This window comes from Aspergillus tanneri (genome assembly GCF_003426965.1).
Source record: "Aspergillus tanneri strain NIH1004 chromosome Unknown AapTan_4_pilon_pilon_pilon, whole genome shotgun sequence".
NCBI classification, from domain to species: domain Eukaryota; kingdom Fungi; phylum Ascomycota; class Eurotiomycetes; order Eurotiales; family Aspergillaceae; genus Aspergillus; species Aspergillus tanneri.
Genome location: NW_022984631.1, coordinates 2,738,720 through 2,763,217, shown reverse-complemented (window position 1 = coordinate 2,763,217; position 24,498 = coordinate 2,738,720). Strand labels below are relative to the sequence as shown.

Genomic DNA, 24,498 nt, shown 5'->3' with positions numbered 1-24,498 from the left:
GACAGACAAGGTTTCAACTTGCATACCACTTGACCTAAGAGAGAAGGTAAATATGAATTGAATGTGGCGTTCAGAATTCTATTGCTATATATTTAGAATGATGTGAGACTTCCGAGCATTCAGAGTATTTAAGAAACTAGGTATATCCTAGGTAGCTATATCACAATTATTCAGAATTCTACAGCGCGAGGAATCTATTTTGCTAGGGTAATATTATTAATATTAACAATTGGCCACAGGGAGGGAAAAAATGTGAGAGAGCCCAGAGCCAAGTCCTTCTCAGTATGCTGCAGGTCATGCTAATTATTAGAGACTAATTTAAGGTGCATTTATGTTGATCTATGAGAGTTTTGATTGGCAGCCACAGTAAACACGACAAGAGAAAGTATTTAAATTACCAAGATCCATCAGTACGCAGGGACAGTGATATAATCAATTGAATAATAAAAATTACAAAATATTTTAATCGAGTTATTAATAATAACATTGCATGATTTAACTAAGTTATTTAGTTAGCCACTTATGCAATACGTATCGTGCACATGCACATGAACACAAATTACCTTGCTTTTATCCTTTCCTATTCTCTTAAGTCCCAACCAAGTTAATTCCCAACACTTACACAGTACTTCCAAGAGATCAGAGTCTCCCCGCGAGAAACAAACTCGTCTCTAATACGCTACGACCATGTCCTTGGCGTGAATCCTTCGTTTCAGCTAGTTGTCTTGTTAAGCCTTGTTTTATGTGATTAGCTGCGTCATCCACGTCTTCGATGGATTGACTGGATTAGCAGGATTTCGTGCTATTGATGTCCATCGAGTCGGTCAGATTCCGTATTAGATTCTCGTGACTGTCATGTCCATGGATCACATCCTGTGCTCCGTGTTTAACTTCTCTAGGGATCCAGGTCGCGAAAAGCTTAGATCAGGTCAGGTCAGGTTCGGTTCCTTTTCTCCGGTCAGAACCATAGTATTTGTAGGGATCAATCCGAATATGATCCACGTGGAAGACGGGACTGGGCTTTGTCTTGGATTGAACCTGCTACTTAGCTATGGAGTATTCCCCAGAAACTACGAAGTAGTACGTACCTTATGTGGTAGCCTGTTCATGGGGAAATGCGGAGATAGCTCCGCACTGGTTGTGTATAGTGTATACCAGAACAGAACATATCAGTAGTTCCACGCCATATTCTTACTCGGAGATATTAATGCCGTACATCCGACAGGCCAATATCAGACAGTATACACTCAGACGGCTTGAATCCTTGCAAGACGGGACGATTCGAATCTGTTCATTGAGGACAAAGGATTCTCTGTGCGTCAGTCACGGGATGAGGGGGATCGACAGCCCTATAGCACTCTTGCATAGATTCATTCTTTACAATTTACCAGAGATGGAGTAAGACAGGTGGATTTACTGTGTATTCTATGGGTTCTCCGAGTAAGTACTCCGTACTTGCTGTAGTATTAGATACAGAGAAGTACTGGGTACGGAGAAGGTACAGTCTATACTGTAATCAATGCGAACTAAAGCATCGGTTCCATCCACGCATGTACGAGTCCATTATGCATACGGTACAGAAAAATCCGGGGAAAGCTACCCTTTGTTTCATTAATTTTTGCTTTTGTTTTTTTTAAGAGAGAAATTCTAAAATTTTTCGGCTAGCCTCAAGGGACCAAAGGAGTGCAGAGTATGCTCGGTTCGGCGGAGCGGAATCCCTTCGGCATTGCGTTGGAACTTCCCGTAGTCCATTCATTATACTCCCATACCTTAGATGAGCTAACAGACTAACATACGGAATACCATGTTTCTCCAACAAACTTAAACTCGTCTCCATAAGTTCAGCCCCGCATGCGGGGATTCCCCAATTCCCAGAGCGCGGACAGGAGGATATTATTGGTATGATGGAGATGGACCTGGACCGTCTGAGTGACTTGATTGGGGGAAATCATACGATGGGGTCCTTTTTTTCCCATTTTTCTGTCTCACTTTTTACTCGTATGGTTGGGGTGCGGAAGTGGCGGATGATCAGATAGTGTCAGGTGATGTGCCATGTGTTGGGATGCATTGATTAGGTTTGTTCTTGTATAGAACTCTAGTAAGATCCATAAGGTTTATTCAGTATGATCAAGGATGAATAATGGACGCTGTCGATCCATCGATGATGCCATACCGCTCCTATTGAGGTTCTTAGTACTATGTAGATTATGGATAGAGTGGAGTTTTACTATCTAGTTTGACCATCCTTCGGTGATACTACGCAGTACTGTCTGTTGTGGGGAGATCTACGGAGAAAAAGCGGTCTGGCTTGGTTCATGTATGGTTTTACTATGTGGATGGAATGGGTTAGGAACTATTGAATTCATGGGATACGCACTAGTATGGATGAATCGTGCTTTCAACACTAGAATAATTGGTTGTGCAGACTGAATGTTCGGTTGATTGGTTACTAGTTAGTAATTCATGTTATTCATGATATGATATCTATAGATTATGATACAGTTTTTCCTAGAATTCAAAACACTTGGTTTAATACGCCTGTTAATATATGACTTGACTTCTATACAATAGCATCACGCCAATTGCTTAACAATACAGAGTGAATAATGCAAAAATTCTACAGACTGTGAGAACCTACCAGTTAAGTGCAATTTAATATCTGACTTGATCAATGTTGGACATATAAATAGACTGGACAACCTGCTATAGGAGATATCTTGCTCCACTATCTATACCTAATACCCAAATACGTTGACGACGTGTCAATATTTTAGAGATATAAGAGATATCTAGGGATATAGAGATTTTAGCTTAGTTTAAATGTCGTACAGCGATTTACTCTAAGAGAGAAGACATACAGATGCAGGTGGAGATACTCGCGAAAAGAATATATATGAAGTTGATACTCTCGTCAGTTCGAGGAGACATGCAGCCATCTCATACACTTCAGGAATATTTTGTAGATTTGAATGTGAATCTAATACCATTTATGGATACACTATAATCTAGTCTATACAGTAAACACGAACAATATAAAAATTTATACCATGCCATGCAACGCTGAACAATGCCAATCAAACAACAATCAGAGTCAAGCTGCCACCTGAGCAGCTTTAAACTCCTCACTAACCTCATAATCGACATACCCCTTAGGATTCCCATGAAGATAAAAGACCTCCCTCTGATACGGCCGCAACGGAATCCCCGATTTGATCTTGAACACCAAATCCGGATTCGACGTCCACATCCTCCCAATCCCAACCAACACCTCATGGTCCTTATACCGCACATCAACCGCCTCCTTAGCCGACTCACTCTTATACCCCCCGGCGACAATCACTGGCCCAGCACCATTATAAGCATCGAGGAAGAAATCCAACCGATCCCCAGTCTCATTGACATCCGTGCTTCCCGCGATCCTCGCCTCCACGACATGCACATATGCCAAGTTGAACTCCGCCGTCTTCCGAGCCAGATACTCGAACTGCGGGATCGGGTCCGTCATCCGCATTCCCTGGAACGTACTGAACGGACTGTACCGAATACCAGTCCTATCCGCGCCGACAGCATCAACAACGGCACGGATGATTTCCAACGCGAACCTTGCGCGATTCTCCACGCTCCCTCCCCAGATATCTGTGCGTCGGTTGACAGTATCCTGAATAAACTGATCAATCAGATATCCATTCGCGGCGTGGATCTCGACGCCATCGAATCCCGCAGCGATGGCGTTCCTCGCTGCCTGGGCATACTCCGCAACGAGGACATGGATTTCCTCCCCGGTTAGTTCTCTCGGCACCGCCGCGTCAGGAGAAACAGGCACCGCGCTACTGGAGATCAGATCATGGTTCCCTTCGTTCCGGAGGACGGTAGGATTCGCGACGCGACCCAGTCCCCAGAGCTGCATGTAGATGTAGGAGCCTTTGGCGTGCACGGCATCCGTCACGGTGCGCCACTGCGCGATCTGCGCGTCGCTCCAGATCCCGGGGACGGCGGAATAGCCCCCCGCACGTGGCGAGATAAGGGTTGCCTCCGTGATGAGGAGAGTGCCGGGGACGGAGGCGCGCTGTTCATAGTGCTCCTTCACGATGGGGAGGGGGATGTGGTCGTCGCCGACTCGGAAGCGAGTCATAGGGGCCATGGCGAGACGATGGCCAAGGGTCATTTGTCCGACTTGGAGGGGGGTGAATAATTTGGACATTTTTTGATTTATGGTTGGAATAATGGATTAATTGAATAAATAATTTAATGTAAATTTACAGGTATATATCCCGCTATATAGCGACGCTCGGATGGTCGGAGACTTTCGGTATGATTTCTAATCGTTCAGATAACTCACTTTTCTTGCCACTTCGCCATTGCAGAGTTAGTAAATTCAAGATTTGCAATCGATCATGACTAAGGATTTCTAGATATTTCTAGATATTTCATTAACTCATAGTATATTCAGTATCATGTTGGAGACTTGGATTGCAGATAAGCTTGAATTTATACTAAAATGCTAGAATTAACCATCACGAACCATCCAAACGTAATCATAAACGCCCAAGGGTATATCAACAAATCTCATCCGAAAAATCAACTTTCAAGCTTCTGCGCTGCGGATTCCAGCTGTGCGTTGAATGCCTTTATCTGGTTTAAAAGCCCTCCGTGAGCTCCAGGCGCTCGGGAGCTCGCACTCTCTGCTACCGTACGCAGCATAAATTCCAGTCCCACGGTCGGAGATGAATCGGCCGCATCCTCTTCATTCTCATCGGTGGTGCGATTCTTGCTCCGCTCGAGGACGAGATCTAGATTGTGCAGAGAGTGGTTAATAGTAGAGCGGGCCTGATATCCTGTTAGATATATACGATCACCGTCTATCATGTCGAGAACTTACGGCTCTGACATCCTCCTCCTCGCGGTGCTTCTTGCGGACGGCGTCCATCTGCAGTGCGACAGCCTCCCTTTCTTTGCGCACTTGGAACAAGCGGCTCCGCTTGTCCATCATCTCGCGTTTGGCCTTTCGGAGCTGCACCCCCAGCATAAAGTTACTGTCGAGCAGCTCGCTCAGCTCAAAAAGACGACTCTCCAATTCCATCCTGTAGGCTTCCACGGCTTTCTTCTTGCGACTCCATTCCGACCGCCGGGCAGCATTGCCTTCGTTCGAGATCCCGTTGGTCAGTGTCGTCAGCGTCTTGTCTAGTGTCTCGCGACAGATCTGGCTGAGCACGTCAGCAACATTCACGCCTCCTCTGTTGGGGAGTTTCGTCCTCTGTCTGGTTGAGAGCTCCTCGTCAGACTCGTCACCTTCCTCCGAGTCTGAGCCACCTACATCACCGCCAAGGGAAGCGGCGTTAGCGAGACGATGCACTGTAACCGGAACTGTTTCTCCGCGAGGTTGCCTGGGTTTTCTCCTTGTAGGTCGAGAAGCGCTCTCGTCTGCGTCCTCTTGCGCTGTCCATTCTTCGGCTTGTGTGGTTGTACTGCCACTCTTCTTCGACAATGACGGTCTACCACGGCCACGTTTGGGGGCTGAATACTGTTCGGGTTTGGGTTCAGGCTCGGGCTCGCGATCAGGTTCTTGCTCTTGACCCAATGCCTCGGGTTGTTTCGTATTCTTGCGACCCGGTCGAGGTACCTCTACAACTTCGGGCGGACTAGGAGACTTCTTCTCCACGCGCCCGGCGCGTTTCAGTCCCTTCCCTTTCTCCTTTGATGCCTGGCGTGGTTGAATATCTTCATGATTCGCAGTATCAGCTTCAGGGGCAACGCGAACTGGGGCACGTTGATCAGCTGGTTCTTCGTTGGCATCGAGGACCTTAGGGGAGGTCGCTTTCGCCTTTTTATTTCGAAGGCTTCTCAACTCCTGACGCGGACGTGATGGCACTTCTGCTGGATTGGATCGAACTGGGCCAGCCCTGCTTTCTTCCAATTGCTCGCCGGTAGGCGATTCCTGGGCGGATTTTTGAGGTCGAAGTCGTTTTGTTCGTTGAGACGTTTGAGACGCCGTCTCCGCAGCGGTATCTTGAATTTCTTTTGGTGGCTGAAGCCGTGCTGGCGAAAGCTGGGGGCTCTCGCCACCAATTCCTGAAGCTGCAGCACTCTCCGGCAAGGAACGCGCATCCGCACTGGATTCTCGTCGTTTGCGTTTTCCCTTGGGGGCATTTTGAGATGGCTCCGGCGACGGAGTTTGTGCTAGCTGTTTGGTAGCCTCGCCGGGCGTCTCCAACGCTGCAACGCTCTGCGATGGGGAACGACCATCCGCGCTTGGTTCCTGTCTCTTGCGTTTCCCCTTGATGGCATTCAGGTGTTCTTTCGGAGATGTAGGTTGCGATGACTGTTGTGTGTCCTCGCTGACGGTTGGTGGACTTGAGGTGCTCTGCGGTGGACGTTCACCCGCACTGATTCCTCGTCGTTTGCGTTTGCCCCTGCCAGTATCGGACGGCGATGTACCGTTCGGTTGCGATGCTGGTTGAGCTCCTGGGGAATTCCGGTCGCCCCTTTCCTTCACCAGTCCGTCTACTTGGGCCGTCTGTTCATCCATTGTGACATCAACCGCAAGGGCTGACGAACCCGGGGCTTGTGCGGCCGGTAGCTCACTTGATGTATTTAGTTCATTTGATGGTGGTGGTGATAAAGCTGCTGGCTCAAGTACTGGTGCAGCCGGCTCAAGCGCCAGTTCAGGTGCTTTTCGTAGCGCTTGTTCCTTGTTCTGACCGGCATTTGCCTCCGGTGGCTGATTCTCATGACCCACTACATTCGTAGAAGTAGACATGACATCGGATTCAATGGGGGGTTGTGCGAGTGAGCTAGTCACGGTGCCATTCGGGAGAGGCGGAGAAGCTTGTTTACCTTGTCGCGTGCCATCTCGACGCCGGGATATCCTGCGACCGAAGGCAGGGGGCTCTACAAAAAGGTCAGCGTTAGTGACTCTTAGCATCGTCCGTACCATATACGCACCGATTTTTCTTCTTTTGCTGCTACGTCCGAGGTCTGGCGCCTCGTCCCCGGACACGTCAAACGTCGACGGCCGTTCAGGGAGTGCATTACGCGCCGTTCCCGGGGTGCGCTGTACAGCTTGCTCACTCGATTCCTGGGTCTGAGGAGGCGGTGTTTTCCGTTCTTGCACCACTGGAGGAGGTTGTGAGCTCTTCGGCGCCAATGAGGTAGGGATCGCGGGGGGTTCGGTCGGTTGCGACGAGGGCTGGGAGAGTTCTTCGGGCGGGGGAGCGCCAAACGAGAAGCCAAAGTCGACTTCCTTGATCTTACGGGTCCTGTTCTCATAAACCGCAGGGTCAGTAGTCCACTCTCGAGCTCAATTCGACAGGGACGATGCGCCTACGCTGCTCCGCGCTGCCGCATTTGCAGCCGCTCCTCTCGAGCTGTCGGTCATCTTGTTAGTTTCGACGCGGTAGAAGACCTGTCAGGGGAAGACGCACTGGAATTCATGGTCGAGAAGCGGTGCTCCGCTAGCTCTGCGCGCAAAACCACGCGAAACAATGGGAGAGGAGATGGAGAGAAGGAGAGCGTGTCGTGGGGGATGAAATATGGAAGGAGTTGAACAAGAGAGCGCCGGGCCCGCCCGTTACGTTACGGCTTGGCGCAAATAAGTGGCTTCTCTTCGTCTCCGCATCTTGACTTCTACGGCCTCTATACCTATCCTCTACCGTACGACAATACTGCATTCTTCTTTCAGAGGAAGTCGGTCTCTACGACATTCTAACTGGGCATTTCACTCGTCTCGTCGACACTCATGGGCTGGTTTGGGGGCAAATCCGATCAGGATGACCCGGTCAAAAAGCTAGATCCGGGTCTCCGAGAATACCTCGAGCATGAAGCACCTAAGAAATACGTCCCTACGACCCCGATCTCCTCGTCGCAGGATGCGTCCAAGCCAGTCGATACGAACCCATCACCATCAGATACCAATGAGCCCTCAACCACCTCCATTCCCACTGCCTCACTTTTCCCCGACGGCCGCTATGCCCACCTCTGGAAGACCTACAAGCCGCAAGCCAACGAAGACTCACAAATGAAGGGTGCTGAACGGGTGATTGAGAAGTACAAGCAGCGGGGCGACACCGTCCATCGGGCGGCAATGGAGAACTGCGCCTTGGAGCATGAGGACCTGACCTATTGCTTCCAGACCGGGAATTGGAAGAAACGATTGCAGTCGCGGATGACAATGTGTTCCGAGGAGAATGCGACCTTTTCTCGCTGCTTCACTACTCAGGCGGTAAGTACCTCTGGCTTTGGATCGTGGCACTGCCGAAGCTCATGATCGTTCAGAAATTTCTCCAGGCTCTAGGCTATGCCTCTGCGTTCGAGTGGGATCCCGAAAGAGAAGAACGCATCCAGATGCATGCCGACAAGTTGTACCATGAAATGCTGAGGTACGAGAAACAAGTCGAGGAAGCCCAGGCGGCAGGTCAGGAACCACCTCCTCTTACATCGCTCTTCAACCCCCAGGCGAAGCAACAGAGCACAGAGCCCAGCTCGAGCTCCAGTGCATTGGAGATTCCCGGAGGAGAGCCGATCCCAGCCGGATTCAAGCCATCCAAGCCCCTAGAAAGCCTTACTCCGCATGAAAGAGAATTGGAGATCCGTGCACATTATGCGCAATTGGAGCAGCAGAAGTTGTACGCGCAGGAGGCGACGCCATTTATGAAGTCGCAGGAGGATGCCCGGTCCAAGCGGCGGGAGAAGGCCGTGAGCTGGTTCGGAGAGACGGTGGGCAAATGGATCACCTGAGATAGATGACGGTGGACTATGGGGAGGATTTTCAAGCACTTGTATTACTATTATCATTACTGGGTACTCCTAGCAATTGACATGCCATGTGCGCGTTCCACAGCTGCCTATGGTTGGATAGGTGTTTGAATATGGACATGGGCGTTACTGTGAGGATTTGTGGATAATAATGGATAAAAAAAAACAAGGAGATTTATGAGAGTATATGAATAATCGCCTGTTTTTTATTTATTATTATTTTTTTTTTTTTAATGTCTTCTGTTTGTCTGAAGTGTGGGTCGAGATGAAGGGGGTGATGCCACAGCCTGAGGCAGAGCTATAAAAGTTACTTCTGTATCCCAGTGTAGAGAAGGAGAGATACAGGACCAACTGTCTAGATGATACAGATTCAGACCAAGATAAGACCCCCAGTAATACACAAAAACGTCCCAAACCCTCAACCCGATCGCCTCGCCCCAAACCATCGAGTTGCTGCTGACGGTCACGTTGTCGCTCATTTGCGGAGACGCCAAACCTAGCGACGATCAAGAACAATCGCCGACTTCCAGTTTTCCATCCTTCAATACTTCAATCCACCGAGCAAGAAGAGGAACAACAATATCGACCCAAGAACGCGTTAATTTCTCAGGACTCTCTCGTTTTCCACCACGGCCCTGCGGTATTTCCCCCTCCTGGACGCTGCTTGTCGACTTGTCTTTCGGCTATTGTTTCACCATCGCCTTTCTTCTCTTCTGCAGCGGCTGTCTCAGCTCACTTTCTCCCCTCTGCTGTCTTCTTTTCTCCCCTGGACTCTTCTTCTCCCGATAATTCCCCATCCGATATACCTTCTCTCTCCCCTTGATCGCCACTCGTTCTTCATTGGGGAGCCCATTGAGCTCCCGTGCTCACAATGAAGGCGACTCCGCTACTCATCGCGTGGCACAACGACAATGCCCCCATCTACTCGGTACATTTCGATCCCAATGGCAAAGGTCGCCTGGCGACGGCTGGAAAGTACGTTCACTGATTTCTCCTTTTTCTTTCTTCTTTTCCTTTCGAGACTCTGTACTGATCTGATCTCTTCGGCAGTGATAACAATGTCCGAGTATGAGCTCCTTCTTTCCCTGATATCCCCCTCTTCGTCCGCCTTTCTGACCTTAAAACACTCTAGTTATGGAGAGTGGAATCAACCGGCGAAGAGCGAAAAGTGTCTTATTTGAGCACGTTGGTGAAGCACACGCAAGCAGTCAATGTAGTCCGGTTTAGCCCCAAAGGTAAAAGCGAGACCCCCCTCCCTCTCTCTTGTAGACGTTGGAAATCTCCCATAGTCTCCCGCTGACTCTTTATCTAGGCGAGATGCTGGCATCTGCCGGGGATGACGGTAACGTCTTACTCTGGGTCCCGTCGGAACTACAAACTCAGGGTGGACTGGGAGAGGATCGATCGGATGACCAGGAAACATGGCGAGTCAAACATATGTGCCGTTCATCTGGCGCAGAGATCTATGACCTCGCTTGGTCCCCCGATGGGGTCTTCATTATCACCGGGAGTATGGATAATATCGCCCGGATTTATAACGCCCAAACCGGTTGGTGTCTTCCCCGCCGCATCCTTGAAGTTTCACCGTCGAGGATAGCATGCTGATAGTCGGACAACTTCCCAGGACAAATGGTGCGCCAAATTGCCGAACACTCGCACTACGTCCAAGGGGTAGCATGGGATCCCCTCAACGAGTTTGTCGCGACCCAATCGTCTGACAGATCAGTTCACATATATACACTGAAGACAAAGGATGGCCAATTCACCTTGACTTCCCACGGGAAATTCTTGAAGATGGATCTGCCGGCCAAACGCATTGCCTCTAGTAGTCCTGCTCCGCCAGATCCTGCCATCCGGTCTCAGACAGCCACCAGCAATGCAGCCGCTATCACTTCCCCCGCGCCATCCACCCCCGGCACTCCAATGGCCTCGAATCTCCCCATGGATCCCCCTCCTGTGTCCCATAGTCGACGTTCCTCCTTTGGATCCTCCCCATCTATCCGCCGATCTGCGTCTCCTGCTCCGTCGCTGCCGCTGCCGGCGGTTAAGCCGCTGGAGGTGCCATCTCCCGGTGTCTTGAGTGGGCTGGGTGTCAAAAACGCCAACATCTATGCTAACGAGACTTTCACCTCTTTCTTCAGGCGATTAACTTTCGCCCCCGACGGTAGCTTACTATTCACACCAGCAGGTCAGTACAAGACGTCGCATGTATCAGCGACGGATTCTACCAAGACGACAGATGAGATCATCAACACTGTCTACGTCTACACGCGGGCGGGCTTTAACAAACCCCCCATTTCACACCTCCCCGGCCACAAGAAGCCTTCGGTGGCGGTTAAATGCTCTCCTGTGTTCTACAGTCTACGACAGGCCCCTCAGCCGGCGTGCCATATTACTTTGGACACTTCCTCGGGAGAAGAGGCGTTTGCTTCTCTCCCAGACCCGGTGGTGAGCTCCACGGGGGAGAATTCCTCGATAAGGCCGCCTTCGTCGGTTCCGGCAGCTGGTGACCTTCCATCCAAAAATAGCCAGACCTCGAAAGACGAGAGCCCCCTATCTACCCCCACTCCAACACCTGTTTTCAATCTCCCCTATCGAATTGTATATGCCGTGGCTACACAGGATGCCATTCTGGTCTACGATACCCAGCAGCAGACGCCGATCTGCGTGGTGAGCAATCTACACTTTGCTACCTTCACGGATTTGGCATGGTGAGTTGTGTACCGTAACCTTGCGTACCCCTCAAACCATGCTAACTACTGTTAGGTCGAACGATGGCTTGACTTTGATTATGAGTTCGTCGGACGGATTCTGTTCTACGCTCACCTTTACGCCGGGAGAATTAGGCCAGACGTATAACGCCCCGGTGGCAACGGCTCACCAGGTTGGAAACGCTGGCGTGCAGCCCACCAGTCACACCACTGTACCGCCGACGAAGCCGAGCCCTGTTGCTGCTCCAGTCAACGCAGCCCAGGCCCCTCCGGCCAGTCCGGCCCGGTCCAACTCCGTGTCTTCAGTTACAACGCAGTCCACTACTCAGCAAGCAACGGGATCTGTGGTCAACAATCCAACGCCCACCCTAGGGTCTGTGCCGTTGGTGACGGCGGCTCATTCATCGCAACCTCCCACGCTTCCGCTCTCAACACCGCCACAGACACCCTTGTCTGCTGTTTCCCAGAGTGGCACAAGTTCCGTCAGCAATAGTGTCCTAGGCAAACGTGCGGGCGAGTCCGAGAAGGAAGAAGACCATACGGTACCACAGGTACAACAACCGAAGAAGAGACGAGTAGCACCAACTCTTGTTTCAGCCGGGAATGACGCTTCCCGGCCAGACGAGTCTCAGAAGGCCGACGGTAACAGTTAAATTACTTTTCTTCTCCATTCCCTACCCCCTCCTTACCCCCTACCGTTCTATGATCTGACCCTCTTAATCTTGAACGGCGAATGAATGACCCCGACTGACCCTTGTGGCTACGACGAGTTTCGTCCTGATGAGATGATTTATGGTGATTTTGATTCCGCAACATCCGACCTGTTCCTCTACTTTGATGAAGATATCCAGGTCATCAACCAAGTATTTGTATCTGTGGTCTTCTTGTTCTTCTCAAAATTTTTTCCTTTTTTTTTTTGGTGCGTTGTACTCTTTAATTGGTTTTGCTACGGGATATGTTGTATTTATCTTTCTGGTATCCTTCCATTTTTCCCATTTTTCCCGTCCTGATATTTTTTGTGGGGCCTGGATGTGAGGGTATAACAATACCATTATTTTAACTATTGATTTGATTGAACTGTCCCTTCTATCCTTATTTTATCTGTCCCTCTGAGCCTTCTCTATTTCTATCTTGTGATTCCCTTATATTTCCATTTAGATGGTTTTTTGTTCTTGCTTGGTCTCTCTCTTTTATGCGTTTTATTTTTCTGTTTTTCTAGGCTTCGTAAAAATGCTGGTGCGAGTTTTGGGTGTAAAATAAATAATCTATCTGTTATGCAGGCCGATATTCTAGTTAAATACCCATAGATTGATTGATATTAATGGCATCACCAAAGTATTTATTCAATATCTCTAGAATAATCTACCTATGTCCACATGCTTTTGTGTCATGCTGCAGTCACATGATTTTGGATGCTGGTTTGGAAGAATGCAAAGGAGTAATAATAGCAGTAAGTAGGGATTTGAAGATAGAAAAGATAGGAAAATCTAGGAGTGAAAGAGGAGAGAGAAACAGATAGCAATAGTCAGTCACTATAGATATTCAACATCCAGCAATGAGATGCCGGGAAAGGGAAGCTTCTTCCTCTTTCAGGGGTCCGTCGCTATTCCAAGATGGACGTCCATCAAGTGGTGGGGCGCATAGGGCATGTAAAATGTCCGCAATGTTCACGTTTCTCGGTAGCACGGCCTTGGCCTCCGTGGGTAGAGTGCCCGTAGTGAGGGTCGTTACGCTGCAGGCTGTGTTTGTGGACTGGAGTCGGTTTGCCCAGCGAAACAAGGCTTCATCGCTGCGAGTGCCGCCCGCGACGAACAGGAAGTCCGGGATTCGTGGTAATAGCTCCAGGATGGACTCAGCCGCATTGGCTTTTGTCACATCCCGAGGCTCAACGCCTATGGCTCCCTCCGTGAGGATGACTCGGATTGCTTCGCTACCTAGTGTGCCATTGATTTGATCCACAAGGTCGGATGCCTGTCGCGAGGCGATTTCTGGATCGCGTGCGTTGTTATACTTGAAGGTCAGAAGACAGCGGCGCTCCTCCATCTGAGTGCCCTCGATTCGTTCCTGGTAGTATTGGATCAACTTGCAGATGCCGGATTTCCAGTCTTGGGCCTTCTCCATATCGATCAACGACTTCCACTGAGATGACCCGATATCACGTCTAAAGCAACCGTTTTCTGCAATATATCCAATCCGATGCGGAAATAATTTGACCATAGACTCGAGCTGCTCAGGACTCTTGCTGCTTGTCACGTATACCACATTCTTGAGGTCAAGAGTCAGATGCTCAAGCAATGAATGCAATCTGTGCGAAAGCGATGAAGTAACGGAAGAGCTACCTTCATCCTCGAGAAAGAAAAGTCGTAAGCTGGAAGTTTCATACGATTCCTCCAAGGCGGGCACGCAGAGCGATGAGACCTGATTAAGTTCGCGAGCTAGTTGCGTGCTGTACGCCTTGGCTAATGCTGTCTGGAGCGAATTGCACCAGGACACCGCAGTGTATGGAGCTTTTCTTTCAATCAAAAACTTCCAGTTACGGTGTTTCTGCTCCGGTGACATTTCTAGCGCTTTGTTGATCGCATCGGCGACTTCTTTGTGGCTCCATGGGTTGACTAGCAGCTCGTGCCCGTGGAAGATAGAGGCGCTTCCAGTAAACTCACTAAGAATGAGAGAGCCACCATGTTGGGGTGTTATTTTACCATCCTGACAGTGAAGATAGTCGTGACATGTAAGGTTCATGCCCTCTCTCAGGCTGGTCACCATGAGAATTTCGGCCACGCTCATCAAAGCCAAGAACTGCGCATAACTAACGTCTTGCCTCAAAAGCACCAAAGCCTGATGCGTAAGTGTTGAATAGGCGGAATTGATTCTTATGGCGATCTTCGAGACTTGCGTCTCCAATTCAGTACTCTCTGACCCTGAAGCAACTTGGACGAGAACAGCCTGGACAAGTCAGTGTACTGTACATACAGCGCATGGAATTCGACAAGCTCGTATATGATAGCACACCTTTTCTCTCCATTTGGGATATTTTTTCAGAAACAGCTCATAAGCCAACAGTTTATGCTTAACACCACCGGGAGTATCGAGCTTATCTCGGGCGATAATAAGATGTTTGTCTTTATATCTGGAGAAAATATTGGCAACCCAATCCTTCACCTCAGCACTTTGGCGCAGTTTATTAAAGGCTTTAATATCAATGCCTATGGGTAGACTTTTCACATGAACAAAGCGACGCCGTAGTTGGACTCCACGAGCGGAAACTTCCAGGCCGAGAAGACGGCTGCATGACTGGAGGAAGTGGTAGCAATATTCATCGGTTTGGAAAGCAACAAGATCGGCGCCCAGGAGACCATCAAGCAGTGCACTTCGTGTGTTCAGACACCGGAATACCTCGGAAGAAGGGAATGAGGTATGCAGAAAGAAGCCGATCTCTGCCTCGGGTAGCATGTCGCGGAGTAAAGATGGCAAAAGTAAGAGGTGGTAATCATGAACCCAGATACTGTCACCTGGGCGCCAGTAGACAGCAATTGTCTTTGCAAATGCCTCGTTGACTTTCACGTATTGTTTCCAGGAGTAGTCATAATACTCGGTATGCCGAGGAGTTTCCTGCATCTGATAATGAAGGGCGGGCCACAGGACAGTATGACAGAAATGCGAATAATGCCCCTCAAATTCATTATCACCAACATATACAGTAATCGACTGGTATGAATCTTCTAGTGTCTCGGAAATATTGACTCGAGTTTCATCTTTCAGCGAGTCGGTTGGCATGCCCAATGTTCCCACCCACATTTTGTCCGAAAGGACGCCTACTTCCTCAGCAGCGTTGACTGCATTCCGCAGGCCACCATTGCCTTGTTCTGCTGCTTTAACAGTCCACCCAACATCAGAGAGCAATGCCCGTGGGATTCCCGGATCATCTTCTTCATCGGGGGTCACCAAGGTGCCATTGACGACGGTTGACCTGTCCAAGTCACCCCCCACATTTAAGGGGGTTAGAATTGAGGGCTTGGGGTAATTGGATACCCTGGCGCTTGGTTGATTGAACCGATAACTCTGGCCCCAGGAAACAGCACGAGGTTCACTAGGGCCTGGGCTATTGGGCTCATCAGTTGATGGGATTTCGCCTGCAGAATTGGACACATATGGCTTAAAGATTGTCTCATCCTGTGTTATCGCTCCAGGAGTCAGCGATAACTGGCTGTAATCTTTTGAACGACGTCTTCGGTAAGCTTCTGCCAGTCGCCCTATAGTTTGGTCATCCGCATGAGAGTGGCTGGCAGATGACTTGCAACGTTTCAATTCGGTAGCCTGGAAATTTATAGTATAAGGCAGAAAGCTATTTCCCAAGGATTGTAAGTCTTGCAATTTTATATGAGAAGAAAGGGGAAATAAAAGAAAGGAGCAATAAGCTTACAGAGAGACAATGAAAACCGTCATTTGATCAGCAGCTGTTTCTGGAGATTGGCTCCTTCCAACCCAATTTTATAGTCTATTTACAGAGAAGGCAAACAGGGAGATTATAGTATATGGACGGCTGTAAAGGACCATTAAAAATATGATCGTCAGGTATGACTCCCGATTAAAGGATGTTATCGTTTAGAAAACTCTGCCAGTCTTCCATATGCTCTGAAGTCGACGGTCCTAACAAATCCAGCCGTTAGACATCCTCGCAGCATGGTAGAATGAATTATGGAATAGTAGCATCCTTGATTGGGCCACGGAACGTGAGAGTTTATGATAAAGCGTATGGAAGGGAAAAATAGACCATTCTGGACCTTTGTGTTGGAAAGTAATTAATAGACTAGAACGATTATGGTGTAACAAAAGTCTTATTGTTTGGTTTGGGCACAGAGTGAGATGGAATGATACGGAAGCACGGTTATTGGCTTTAACCTTAGTGTTAACCATCACAGTGGATAAAATGATGATGATAACTGGCCTGGGAATCTGAATCCTCCCATAGATCGATTAAATCATACCATTGTAACCACATTATGGACCCAAGAACAGTAATGACGTGAAGATCCCGAAGTGATCCGCAGGTTTATCCGCCAACACCAAGGTAGCGTCTGACAGGATCCATGAATCCTTGATCCAAGGAAATTAAAACGGGACGATTGGTTGGGGGGGGTAATTAGGGAATCTACTCCGGGGAAAGAAAGAGGAGCTTGCTGCTGGATGGAAATAGGGATGAGGATAGCACGATGGAAGACACCAAGAAGGGGTTGAGTGGGGGAGTCGAAGCCGAAAGCGACGAGGCAGGAAGTGGATACCTGAAAATTCAGGGTGTACACACATCAGCAGGGTGAATTAGACTCCCAACCATCACCGCTCCTCCATTCGCTTAAGATTTTCTCCCTAACTCCCACTCAATCTACTATATAGAACTACCTAATCATTCTATCCACCAACCTCAATTGACGTATTCTATTTCAAACGAAGCAGGGCAGTCGGCCTCTGTGGCTCTTTGTGATGCCCGCCACCGTCTCTGCGGCGGGCGACTCTCGCCTGCTTATCGTCTCAAATCGTCTACCTATCAGTATTCGTCGTTCCGAAAGTGGTAAATATGAGTTTTCCATGTCTTCAGGGGGACTTGTTACAGGACTGAGTGGTCTGTCGAAGACGACGACCTTCCAGTGGTATGGCTGGCCAGGACTAGAGGTGCCAGAAAACGAGGTCTCTTCTGTAAAGCAAAGGCTAAAGGATGAATTCAATGCAACTCCTGTATTCATGGATGACAAGTTAGCAGATTGTCATTATAATGGCTTCTCCAGTAAGTATACGCACGCACATGCATGGCCACTTGGCAGCAAACGACAGGCCTATTAATATCACAGCTAACCTGGCCTGTCAGACTCGATTCTATGGCCTCTACTACACTATCATCCTGGCGAAATAGTGTTTGATGTGGGCGCATGGGAAGCCTATCGCGAAGCCAACGGCTTGTTCGCTAAGACAATTGCCAGTGAGGCTCGTGATAGTGATCTAATCTGGGTGCATGATTATCATCTCCTGCTTCTCCCCGAGTTGCTCCGCGAGCAACTTCGCTTGTTGGGAAAAAATAACGTCCGGATTGGATTCTTCCTCCATACGCCTTTCCCTAGTAGTGAGATCTATAGGATTCTTCCTGTTAGATCCGAGCTCCTCCATGGCATGCTGCACTGTGATTTGATCGGGTTCCACACCTACGACTATGCTCGCCACTTCTTGAGCAGCTGTACTCACATATTGTAAGACTACTCTGATACTCAGTGCCATCTTAAGCTAACAATACACCCAGAGGTCTAGTTACAACCCCTAGCAGTGTTAAGGTCCAGGGCAGATCTATCAATGTGGGGGCATTTCCAATCGGGATTGATCCCGAGAAGTTCATCGAAGGACTAAAAAGTCCCAAGGTGCAAAACCGCATTGCGAACATCGAACAAAAGTTCCAGGGAACAAAGTTGATGGTCAGTGTGGATCGTCTCGACTATATCAAGGGCATCCCACAGAAACTGCACGCCTTGGAAGTTTTTCTTTCCAATCACCCGGAATGGGTTGGCAGAGTGGTTCTAGTCCAAGTCGCAGTCCCGAGTCGCCAAGACGTTGAAGAATACCAAAACCTAAGGGCTGTCGTGAATGAACTGGTTGGCAGTATCAATGGCAAGTTCGGTGAGCCTAGCCAAGTCTTAAGTTTAGTTGCACCATACTGACAGTCGATGGACAGGGACTGTGGATTACATGCCCATCCACTTTGTACACAAATCAGTCAGCTTCGACGAACTTATAGCTCTGTACGCCGCATCGGACGTCTGCATTGTTTCTTCCACGCGGGATGGAATGAATCTGGTGTCGTTCGAATACATTGCAACTCAGGAGAAGCGCAAAGGCGCACTGATTTTATCCGAGTTCGCCGGCGCTGCCCAAAGCCTCAATGGGAGTCTCCTCGTCAATCCGTGGAATACCGAGGAGCTTGCAAGGACCTATCTCGAGGCTGTGTCGATGGATGATGTTCGTCGGGCTTCAAATTATACGAAGCTCAGCAATTACATTTCTAAGTACACGAGGTTAGTGTTGACTTTCGAGGCACTACAATGCTAGTACAGGATCATTACTAATTCGGACAGTGCCTTTTGGGGTAAATCCTTCGTGACTGAACTATCTCGATGTTAGACCAGAAATAGGAATAGCTGGTTTATTTCTTTCTTATCTGAGCGACGAATTAAAGGACTCGGACAATGACATGGTGGATAATAAGAGATAGACACAAGGGTGATCTCATGAACAAACGCTACGGCTTTACATGCGACGGCATATATTTTATAATTCACAGCAACAAATAGACACATTGACCTGTTTTAGACAATATAATACAGCATACGATTTGTATGGGTTACTAGAGACATCTCGATGCATGTTTCACAAGAATCTACTTTGAAGGACCTTGGTTTCATGTGGCTCGAGTAAGCATCGAACTAATTTCATCTATTCTGTCCTTTTAGAGTGGGTAGCTCATTCTGAAAAGAATAGTGAAGAGTCACATGGAATTGTGCACTTCGATCAAACCGGCTGATCTAGACTCGTTACTCGTCATGTAGGAAATAAATCTGCAGAGTCCTTCCAACGTGGAAGAGACCCTCGATAAGAACAGATAGTTTAAGGCCAGATCTCAAATCAGATCAGTCTAGACCTCATCAGCGAAGACAACATACAGAGTATATAGAATAGGTAAAACCACTTTACTTGGCCAACTGAGTACTTGTAATCCCTTAAAGAGCAGGCTGTAGATCCCGACATTCCAACTCAAATTTTGTCTTACATGAAGCGGAATGGATGTTCGTCTGGAATGTGCTGTACCTTACTCTAGATCGTATTTGGTCCCAGGGATTCGCCGCAGGGAAGGTAGTCTAGAACTGTCCTCTCATGTAAGTAGGGTAGGTAGTAGGTGGTATTGAACTTCCCCCTTGATTCAGGTACGGTGTCATCGACCCCAAAGTTGAGTTTCTCAACGGATACTACGGTACTACCATGCTCCATAAAAGCGAACACGCACAATGCCAGAGATGTGCGGAGTAGAAGCCAATAGGTAGTAGCCACCCCCCTAGCTAGAATATGGTTTATACCACCAGTAAACCCAATAATTTCCCCCCCTTATAAGCTTAAATAGAAATGGAAGCTTACTGGGCAGAAAAGGTATACTAAGCCCTATCATTCGATACGAGGTTAAAGAATCCTGCAAGAATATAGTTACTACAGTACGCCCTGCCAATTACCTGTCTCTGCAGTATACTCCGTAGTAAGCACCTATTTACTCCAAGGTCTTCACTGCACCTGAACTGGTCCTGAATATATATCGGTTGACTCGGACCAAGGCCCCACCACTGAGAAGCTAACCGATAAGTAGTCTAGTCTAGTCTAGTCCACCTTAGGTACGAATCTTCTGATCGCACTACGTATGGCTAGAAGTTGGCCTGGAGCCGCATTTACTCAAAAGGGTTTGATTTGGGTTTAGACAGTGAGTTTTCCGTCCAGAGCATGGGACTAGACTTGGCGCTACGGGGTACAAAATGGGGTACAAAAGTGGACCGGAATACTAGAGCGTCTGTCTCTGTAGCATGGAATAACAGAGAGCAGTGGAGTATCTAGTAATATACATAAATTTTCTTTTCATCTCCATCGACAGACTCCATATCATAGAATTCAGAGAAGACAGAATAACCATCCCAACAGTAGGACCCTATAAAAAAAAGGAGCCAAGAAGAGAGAGAGACAAGAAAGAAACTGAGGCAAAGCTTAAGGCCGGATGAGGTATCCACGCCGAGCCCCCTAGACAGACAGGATCTAGGGCTAGGCTTTCTTGTTAGCCTGGTCGCCATCACAAACCGGTTTAGCGTAGTGGGTCACGTAGACCACTCTTACCAGATCTTGTCCCATGCCAAGACGGACGCTTGCGCGTCTCCGTCACCCATCGTCCCATCTTGGAAGGGTGCCGTAATCCTGTAACGCCGAGTCCATCAGGTCGACTTATTGCCTATTCCTCCTGTTTTGGGCCGATGGGTTTTATTTGTCCTAGAACATGGTGGAATAATGGGTGTGTGCGCTCGTGCATATATAATACATATATAATTAAAAAGAAATACCGCCTTGTTTTGTATGTATGTAGCAATCTACCCAAATAATGAGTGTAGGCGATATAATGTACGACGTGACTATCAACTAGGAGGGTGTGTGCTGAAATACTAGCTAAGAACATGGTCCTGGCTTTTTTATACGTACGTCACCATTTCTATATGTCCAAGACGGTGTGTGTCAAAGAATCAAAAGTGGGTAAGATTAGAAACCTCGGAGCACCCAAGTCTACCCAAGCGCACAACCTGGAGACAATCAGGAGCTAAATAATAGAGATTTACGTGCTCCAGTAGTACTGGTTCAAGGTTTCTCTCTACAGCGTAATCGGATCGCCCATGATCTTCCTAGTAATCTGACCTGGACTGGATTTCCTGCTGCCCATCCAGGGTCCCTTGTCCTATAGATGAGTGGCAATGAATCGGACTGTTGGTCTCCATAAACTATGTCAACGAGGACAGAGATTACGGCAGTTTTCGCAGTTTAACAAAGCAGTCGTAACTATTCCCACCACATTAATAATGATATCCCATACTGGTTGTTCCCAATCAGGCTGGACAACCCAATCATGATTCGTCAGCGGTTCAGGATGCGTGCGTGGAATTGGAGTAGGTAATAGATACTAACTAATAAATACTTCTGTTGTAGGGCTAACGGGTAAGCCCGCTCTCGATTATTTCTTCCTTCAACCCGAAAAACAGCGGGACAAGGAAAAAAAAGAATACTAGGTCAAATTAATAACGTTGTTCACCTTTATGGAGTACTCCGTACCACTATAAGATGTCTTTCCACTGAAACTCGGCGGTAGTGCACGGTTGCGCCTCGTCAGTGTACATGTCGTCTGTTGATCAGAGAGCCGCGTAATACTGACTAGATGACGTCGAACAGAAACCCGGTTAGTGTTCGGATGTTCGGGGCAGTCAAATGAGGGGAGATAGTGTACATGAGTCGATATTTTTTTTTTTTTTCCAAGCTGTTTGCTCGTACCTATCACAAAGTAGTAAGAGGGACAGCTTGCGTATTTGTGTACTTATGTAGATAATAGTTAGCTATTGAAGGGTGCGAGAGAATCATCCCCAACTTCCCAGAGTCCAAAAACCCTCCCCCCCTCCAGGAAACCACGCGGACATAGCCAAGCTTTAAGAGATTCATCAGCAGGTGGAGAGTCCGAGACCACGCTGTTCCTCGTCAGAGACCAACTAGTTGGTCTAACTGAAAGAGCCAAGATATAGTACCATGAATCTTGTCGGGAGAGATTGAAAAGAAAATTACTGAATATGGGAAGGGGGCTGGATTATTTGTTATTCATCTGCAGGGCCAAAAAATCCAGAGACCGAGGAGACGAGGAAACATCATCATTACGGGACAGATGGTAGCGCAGTAATAATTCAAATAATAATAATAATCATTTCCGAGTGATAGACTGGGTGAGAAGGTGATGTATGTCGAAGCAGGACGTGCGTCGTCGTAGGAGCCGAAGCAGTTAGTAGAGGAGAGCCAAAGGTTCTTGGCCATGGTACAATTAACTGTTTCGGGGTGGGAAACACGCGGCTTGCGGTGCTGGCGCAGGGCCCTGATTGGGGCGAGCAGTCCAAGGCTGACGACGCTTCGCCCTGCTATTATTCTCTTGTTCAACTGCTGCCGTGGAAAAAAGAATGACCAGAAAAATCATCACTTCCTACTACTATTACCACATGGACTAGTCCCTCTCTGTTTCCTCTCTCTTTCTTTCGTCCTCTCTCTTCTTTCTTCCTTTTGCCTTTTCCCTTTTCCCTTCCCCCCCCCCTTTTGGGATCTTCTCTCTTACCCCCATTGTCCTTTATCCTCCCATAATTATTCCTACTCTTCCCCCTTTTCGACCCTGACACTACTGTTTCTTCTTTTCTGGCAACAGGTTATCTAACTCCCTTTCGTTCATTCCTTCCGGGTTGTCCAGTTTCCCGGCGACTATTGCGTCGATACGTGCCAAGCGTGACAACCGCTTAGCTGACCTGTGCGACCATACTCGCCTTGACGGACCTGCCAATCGAGCCGACCGATTCACCTACCTTGCCTGGTTTACTGTTCTCTCATTTGGTCGAAGGAGGGAGAATCACAATTCAGTGATCGCAGGGAAATTAACCATTGGCATTCGATTCAATCTGGATTTCACGCCCGACCGACTGCAACTGGCGTCACTCAAACCCCTACCACCATGGCCGACAGTAGACATCACCCGCACAACGCCCGACGGGCGCAACCGACTGACAGCTTTGAAGCTTCGGAACTCACTCGCTCCTTCGAGCAGCTGATGCGCAACAAGAGGTTCAATCATCTCCAAGAGCAGTCTAGGGCCCGCTCTCGCACGCAATCTCTCTCGCCGGCCCCCCAGGCGTCATCTCCTGGTCCCTTTCCTCCTCATCCCTCGCGAGCACCACCGCCGCCTCCGACAGCAGCCCATCAATCTCCTCAACTCCCTCCTCAGTCACCGTCACCCTCTCGGTCTACCTTGTTACGAGGTCTTCCAATTGTTCCATCACCACCACAGGATGCATCTTCTCTGAAGTTTCGCAACCTCCTCCACGTCTTGTCCGTCACGCCGACCAAATATGAAAACCCGGGTCTTCTCGACGAGGCTCTCGCTCTTATCCCGCTGGATAGGCTGTATTCGGAGGCAGAGGAGGAAAGCCAGATCATGCAGGCCCAGGCTGCTAGCGTACGGGGTAAGCCCGAATGGGGCTATCAAGATTGCGTCATCAGGGCTTTGTTGAAGTTCGCTAGACCTATTCTTAAAATTGTTGCGTTCTCTGACTAATTGTTTACAGGTGGTTCAAGCGATCATTCTTTCAGTTTGTTAACAACCCCCGGTGCTCGCAATGCTTTATGCCTACAATCGCCCAGGGCATGACGCCGCCCACTCCAGATGAGACCGCTCGCGGTGCCACTCGTGTGGAACTCTACCGATGCTCCGAGACAACGTGTGGTGCCTATGAAAGGTTCCCGCGCTACTCTGATGTGTGGCAATTGTTGCAGAGTCGACGGGGTCGGGTAGGTGAATGGGCCAACTGCTTTAGTATGTTCTGCAGAGCCCTTGGTGGGCGCGTACGATGGGTGTGGAATTCCGAGGACTACGTCTGGACAGAGGTGTATTCCGAGCACCAAAGGCGTTGGGTGCATGTTGATGCGTGTGAAGGGGCTTGGGACCAGCCCCGTCTCTATGCTGAAGGTAGGTTTGATGGGGCTTGAGTTTGCTATGGATGTTGAGGTTAACAAGTGTTTATAGGTTGGGGCCGGAAGATGTCCTATTGTGTTGCCTTTTCGATCGATGGTGCTACAGATGTCACCCGCCGTTATGTTCGAAGCCCAGTGAAGCACGGAGCACAGCGAACGCGTGCTTCGGAGGAAGTACTCCACTGGGTGATCCTTGAAATTCGAAAGAAACGCCGGGAAAACTTATCCAAGACCGACCAACGGCGTTTGATGAAAGAGGATGAGCGGGAAGAAAGAGAATTACGTGGATACACGGCCGCGGCCCTTGCGGCAGAGCTTAACAATTTGATTCCTCGGAATCAAACCAATGGCAGACTAGACGAGCAGAAAACGCCCACTTCACGACAGGAGGCGGATTGGCTTAGCACGAGGCAGAGAAGCTCAGAACACTCTGGGCCAGACCGATCGCAAGATGATCGATAATGATCTATGTACCACTCTTTCGAAGGTTTTTGTTTCGTTTCTCTCCATGCATTTGATTGCCTGGGGCCAGCGCAACTTTCTGGGCAGCCCTACTACCAGTCTCTTGCGAACCCCCTTCGACGAATATGGTAAAATAACCTGGCTGGACCGCTTCGTCGTACGACATTCAATGGACGCGCGATACACGGATGGGCCAACCGGATATAGGATTCATATAATCGACGCTACATGTTCATGACTCGAAACCCGATCA

The 24,498-nt window shown here is 48.7% G+C and overlaps 7 protein-coding genes across 7 annotated transcripts; 4 read left to right on the top strand and 3 right to left on the bottom strand.

The window, feature by feature from the left end:
- Positions 1-3,091: 3,091 nt before the first annotated feature.
- FGAOX3 (alkene reductase) lies at positions 3,092-4,141 on the bottom strand (the record flags this gene model as incomplete). Its single annotated transcript, XM_033570728.1, has 1 exon — positions 3,092-4,141. The coding sequence occupies one exon, from the start codon at positions 4,139-4,141 to the stop codon at positions 3,092-3,094; it is 1,050 nt and encodes a 349-aa protein (XP_033426760.1).
- Positions 4,142-4,578: 437 nt separating this feature from the next.
- Positions 4,579-7,431, bottom strand: ATNIH1004_006091 (uncharacterized protein; the record flags this gene model as incomplete). Its single annotated transcript, XM_033570727.1, has 5 exons — positions 4,579-4,827; positions 4,880-6,888; positions 6,943-7,256; positions 7,325-7,364; positions 7,422-7,431. 5 exons carry the CDS (start codon positions 7,429-7,431, stop codon positions 4,579-4,581), a joined length of 2,622 nt encoding a protein of 873 aa, XP_033426759.1.
- Positions 7,432-7,735: 304 nt separating this feature from the next.
- Positions 7,736-8,733, top strand: ATNIH1004_006090 (uncharacterized protein; the record flags this gene model as incomplete). Its single annotated transcript, XM_033570726.1, has 2 exons — positions 7,736-8,218; positions 8,272-8,733. The coding sequence occupies 2 exons, from the start codon at positions 7,736-7,738 to the stop codon at positions 8,731-8,733; spliced, it is 945 nt and encodes a 314-aa protein (XP_033426758.1).
- An 889-nt stretch (positions 8,734-9,622) lies between these two features.
- Positions 9,623-12,115, top strand: ATNIH1004_006089 (putative chromatin assembly factor 1 subunit B; the record flags this gene model as incomplete). The annotated part of the gene is made up of 6 exons (XM_033570725.1): positions 9,623-9,726; positions 9,802-9,817; positions 9,884-9,986; positions 10,064-10,300; positions 10,376-11,462; positions 11,518-12,115. 6 exons carry the CDS (start codon positions 9,623-9,625, stop codon positions 12,113-12,115), a joined length of 2,145 nt encoding a protein of 714 aa, XP_033426757.1.
- Positions 12,116-13,004: 889 nt separating this feature from the next.
- Positions 13,005-15,905, bottom strand: ATNIH1004_006088 (trehalose-6-phosphate synthase; the record flags this gene model as incomplete). Its single annotated transcript, XM_033570724.1, has 3 exons — positions 13,005-14,405; positions 14,472-15,804; positions 15,883-15,905. The coding sequence occupies 3 exons, from the start codon at positions 15,903-15,905 to the stop codon at positions 13,005-13,007; spliced, it is 2,757 nt and encodes a 918-aa protein (XP_033426756.1).
- Positions 15,906-16,940: 1,035 nt separating this feature from the next.
- Positions 16,941-18,620, top strand: TPS1_2 (glycosyltransferase family 20 protein; the record flags this gene model as incomplete). Its single annotated transcript, XM_033570723.1, has 5 exons — positions 16,941-17,241; positions 17,323-17,698; positions 17,749-18,119; positions 18,175-18,514; positions 18,575-18,620. The coding sequence occupies 5 exons, from the start codon at positions 16,941-16,943 to the stop codon at positions 18,618-18,620; spliced, it is 1,434 nt and encodes a 477-aa protein (XP_033426755.1).
- Positions 18,621-22,767: 4,147 nt separating this feature from the next.
- On the top strand, positions 22,768-24,245 carry png1 (peptide-N4-(N-acetyl-beta-glucosaminyl)asparagine amidase; the record flags this gene model as incomplete). The annotated part of the gene is made up of 3 exons (XM_033570722.1): positions 22,768-23,318; positions 23,378-23,778; positions 23,836-24,245. The coding sequence occupies 3 exons, from the start codon at positions 22,768-22,770 to the stop codon at positions 24,243-24,245; spliced, it is 1,362 nt and encodes a 453-aa protein (XP_033426754.1).
- Positions 24,246-24,498: the final 253 nt, after the last annotated feature.